Source organism: Brachypodium distachyon, chromosome 5 (assembly GCF_000005505.3).
Source record: "Brachypodium distachyon strain Bd21 chromosome 5, Brachypodium_distachyon_v3.0, whole genome shotgun sequence".
In the NCBI taxonomy this organism is placed as follows: Eukaryota; Viridiplantae; Streptophyta; class Magnoliopsida; order Poales; family Poaceae; genus Brachypodium; species Brachypodium distachyon.
The window spans coordinates 6,432,778-6,437,342 of NC_016135.3; the positions used below are offsets into that span (position 1 = coordinate 6,432,778).

At 46.4% G+C, this 4,565-nt stretch overlaps 1 protein-coding gene across 1 annotated transcript; it reads right to left on the bottom strand.

The window, feature by feature from the left end:
* Positions 1 to 333: 333 nt before the first annotated feature.
* Positions 334 to 927, bottom strand: LOC100839784. Its single transcript, XM_010242453.1, has one exon. It carries the CDS (start codon positions 925 to 927, stop codon positions 334 to 336), a length of 594 nt encoding a protein of 197 aa, XP_010240755.1.
* Between the last annotated feature and the right edge of the window lie 3,638 nt (positions 928 to 4,565).

The window sequence follows — 4,565 nt, forward strand, 5'->3', positions numbered from 1 at the left end:
TCAACTTGCCCATTGGACTAAGGATGCGCTACTGAGGCGACATCAAGCCGGATTTTCTTCTCCGTGCAGAACCATGCAAAAGCTCCCTCTGCAAAGTTTATTCCATTATCCAAGACGATACTGTGCGGGTAGCCATATCTCAAGATGATATCCTTTAAAAATGACACCGCTGTCTTGCCGTCACACTTCCGTATTGGCTTCACTTCAATCCATTTCGTGAACTTGTCCACCATGACCAGGATATGCATCATGCTTCCTCGCGCCCGCTTGAAGGGTCCCACCATATCCAAACACCAAACCACAAATGGCCAAGTGATTGGTATTGTCTTGAGCTCAGATGCCGGCATATGAACTTTGCTGGCACATCTCTGGCAACCATTGCACTTCCTGACCATATCTTCTGCCTCCTGTAATGCATTCGACCAGTAGAATCCGTGCCGAAATGCCTTGGCTACTAACATTCTTGAGGATGCATGATGACCGCACTTGGTGAATATCTCGGAGGATCTCTTGTCCTTCTTCTGGCTCGACGCAACGCTGCAACACATTGGTGACACCTCTCTTGTATAGCTCGCTGTTAATGATGGTGTATGCCTTTGCTCTTCTCTGAATCTGCCTTGCCGACACTTCATCTTCTGGCAGACTTCCATCCTTGATGTACGACATGATTGGTAGTGCCCGAACCGGCACAGGACGAGTCATGAAAACCGGCTCGTCTACTTCCATTGGTTCAATTGCCATCGCTTCAGCCGAGTTAGGGCGCTCAGTCCCCGGGTTACCGGAACCACTGCCACTATCTATATCCATTGGTGTAACCTCAGCCTCCGAGTTTGCCGGAATAAATATTGATTCCGACTCTGGTGATGGCTTGATCGATGGCTTGCGCAGATGTTCCAGTGCGATGCCGGCCGAGATGGCCTGCCGCATTGATCCCAGCTTCGACAAAGTGTCGGCAGCTTCATTCTCCGCCCGGGCTATGTGATGGAACTCACAACTGAAACGACCGCCCCCGTATACGGGTTCGATCTCTGTGCTTTAGTGCTAGTCCCTGGATCGACTCACTAGCACACACAGTTTCAAGATGTAATATCATAGAACAAAGGTCTCAATATTACAACGAATCATCCAGAATTTAAAAAGGTACTTACAACTCGCATAACCTCACGGGTTAGCTGGAAAGAAAACAACTGTTCAGCAGCGGAAAGCGAAAGATACAAGGGCACATCAACACCACGGCGAGAGCGTGTTGGAATGTAGGCCCGTAACCCAACAAACATAACGTACATCTTACTCGTCGTCGGAGCATCCTGCATCATTAAAAGATGCAGCCGCTAGGGTCAATACGTTGAATGTATTGGCAAGATTCACTAGGAGTTATAACAGAACCTACCAAGTATATGCATAATGTGGCAAAGTGGAGTTCAGGTTGTTTGCGTGGAAGCAGAACATATATTACCCTACTCCAAAGGGATGTTATAGTAATGTTAACTAATGGACACGGGGTAGACACACCCATGCTCCTATTAACCTAGAGTACATTGAAGTGGATTCTTCAAGTGCTCCTACCCTGTTCAAACCATTCATTTTATTTAAGAAATTGGAATGAGTGAGACTTTCCTTACAGCTCCACATCTAGTTGCTCAAATTGTCCGTTGCCGGGGACACGGCTAAGTACTTAGTTTTGACGTTCTCGAGAGTTTGTACACATTCCCCACAAGAAACCGACGTGTTAATCCCTTGCTGTCCTCAGGGTAGAGTAGCAACGGCATCGATTACGAGATTTTCAGAGGTAATTCCCTAAACCACGAGAGAATCACGCTCCCCCTACACGGCTACCTCAGTACAATTCTTCGGGTTTAGGTTCATACAACTTACTCTTGTCTCGCCAGAGCCCATATAGCATTGTGGTTGTACTAGAAGCTTCTAAATAGGAAACTAGTCCAGTCTCAGTTACCCCAGGTGGCATTCCACATTTGCAACGTAGGCGCTCCCCGAATCCACGGGAGAGACGTCCATGGACGATCCATTCCTGAATCCACAGGAACTCGACTCAGAGGGACCCATAGAAATGGACCTGACGCCGCTAATCCTCAAAATCCTCAAAGCAGCCCACCCAGGATGGTTCATTGAATTAGTTGTTTTGCCTTACATCTAACAAAACATTTCATATAGCCAAAGGCATAACAATATCATAATGTAGTTATTTCCCCCACGATACTACCATAGCTTAGCATTCAAACTACAATCGATGGCAATTTGGTAGCAAGGTAATGGCGAGGGTAAACTATACTACCTGGGATTTATAGCTAGCATAAAGGTACGAGTAATAGTCCTATCAATGCATCTCTACCAACAACACTAATGCATAAGTATTTTAAAACAACAATAATAATGGGATATGATCAAAGTGAACTTGCCTTGTCCAAGGTTGTGGTAGTTCTCGCACTCTTCGCAACAACAAGAAATACACTCCACACAATCTAAAATAAAAGATACACACACAATAAACACAACATTCAATACAAAAACCATGCCATGATGCATATGCCAAGATGATGCACACAAAGGTTACTTCTAACGTACAAAGTTTCGTTTCTGTTTTGAAAAGTTTTTCAAATGATTTGGACAGATTATACACCAATAAGGAGTTAACAAATATGCATGAAACATGGATAGGGTTTAAAACAAAAGATTGTGCGACTTTTGCAACATAGAGCATTATTTAACTTGTATGCCATGATTATACACAAAATAATTTCTTCTTTGGTCCTAATGGATAGAGAACAACTTTAAATAATTTTACAGCAAGATAACATGTTCAAAACTATTTTGAAACCATTCATTCGAAATTTAAACCATAAACCACCATTCTGTAAATAGCTACTGTCTAAGTTATTCAAAACCGAAAATAAACAGTGCCAAAATATTCTACACGTTGAGACGATTCCAGAAAGGTGTGGATCGTAAATTTTGGACAAACGGTTTAAAAGATATGGGGTTTTGAAGTTGTAGGGGCTTTTCTGCAAAATTTCATTATCCAATTCGGCCGAATAAAAATAAAAAGAAAATCCTGCCACGTGGCATGGCGGGACTGGCCGGTTTCTAGGGTTTCGGCCGGCGGGGTTAGCTCGCCGGACGGCGGCGGCGGGCGGCGCGGGCAGCGTGCGGGCGCGGGCAGCGCGGCGCGCGCGGGGCGGCGGGCGACGCAGCCAGGCGGAGTGGGAGGCGGAGGCGGCGCAGCGGACGGGCGGAGCACGGGCGGCGAGCGGCGGCCGGCGCCGAGGAAGACGGCGGACGGAGGCGCGGAGCTCTAAATCGCGGCCGGCTCGCGTCACAGCGTGCGGAAGGAAGAGAGGAGGAAGACTAGGGGGTCGGCGCGGGCGGAGACTCACCGGAACGGCGGCGAAACGCAGAAAACGGCGGTGGCACCTACGAACTCCGGCGAGCAATTACTTTCTAACCGGTGCGAAATCGGGCGAGCGGTTTGGGGGAAGTGGAGGAGAAAAGCGAGGGCTTCGAGGTGACGCGCACGGATTTGGAGGAAACGGCCCGAGCGCGGAGAAATCGGAGGTGGAGTCGTGGGCAGTTCGCGGGGCGTGCGTGGCCGGATTTTTCGAACGGAGGTTGAAGATGACGCGTGGGTCCCACCGGTCAGTGAGAGCAGGCGGCTCGGGCTGGGCGGAGCCGGTCCGGTTCGGTTCGGCCGGTTCGGCCGGTTTTCCTCGGTTTTTCCTTTTCTTTTATCTATTTTCTGTTTTTGAACCTCAAAATTGATTCGGAGCTCCAAATCACTCCAAATAAAATGCAACAAAATTTGTAAAATCATATTTTCATACGATCTAACTTTTGGAACAAGAATTTCCTCAAAATAAAATACTTAAAAATACATTTTCCTATAAAATGGCTTTTAGGGCCCTTAGGCTATCGAAACAAATTATTTTTTCAAAATACTTTCAAAAACCAACTTATGGGATAGCTCTATATATGCATTAAATCCCTTTTTACCACAATACCCTCATGGGTTAAAATGCAAATACTCAAAAGCAAGATCAAAGCCCAAAATCAAATAAAAGCATTTTTTGCAAAAGGGTTTTCTGGGCAAACTTTAGGGTTTTGAAATTGATCAAATGCAAGGGTGACATGATGCTTATGATATGCAATGCGTATGAAGGGTTTTGAAAATTGGGATGTTACAACAACCTTCAAAGTGACTGCTGATTTTCTGCACATGAAAATGATATAGCGCCATATTGGCGTCCAATGCATCCCAATTACCAGAAGCTTGCTGGACCACCAGGTCGGAATCACCAAAACACTGGATCCGGCGAACACCGATCTCTTTTGCCATCTTCAGTCCGTGAACAAGCGCATCATACTCGGCGACATTATTGGACGCTGCGAAATGAATCTGTAACACATATCTCAGCTGATCGTGCTTGGGCGAGGTGAGAACTATGCCGGCGCCCAGCCCGCTCTTCATCTTGGAGCCATCAAAATGCATCTTCCAATAACTGGTTTCAGGTGGTGGTGGCTCATATTCCATCTTGGCCCAATCAACTAGGAAA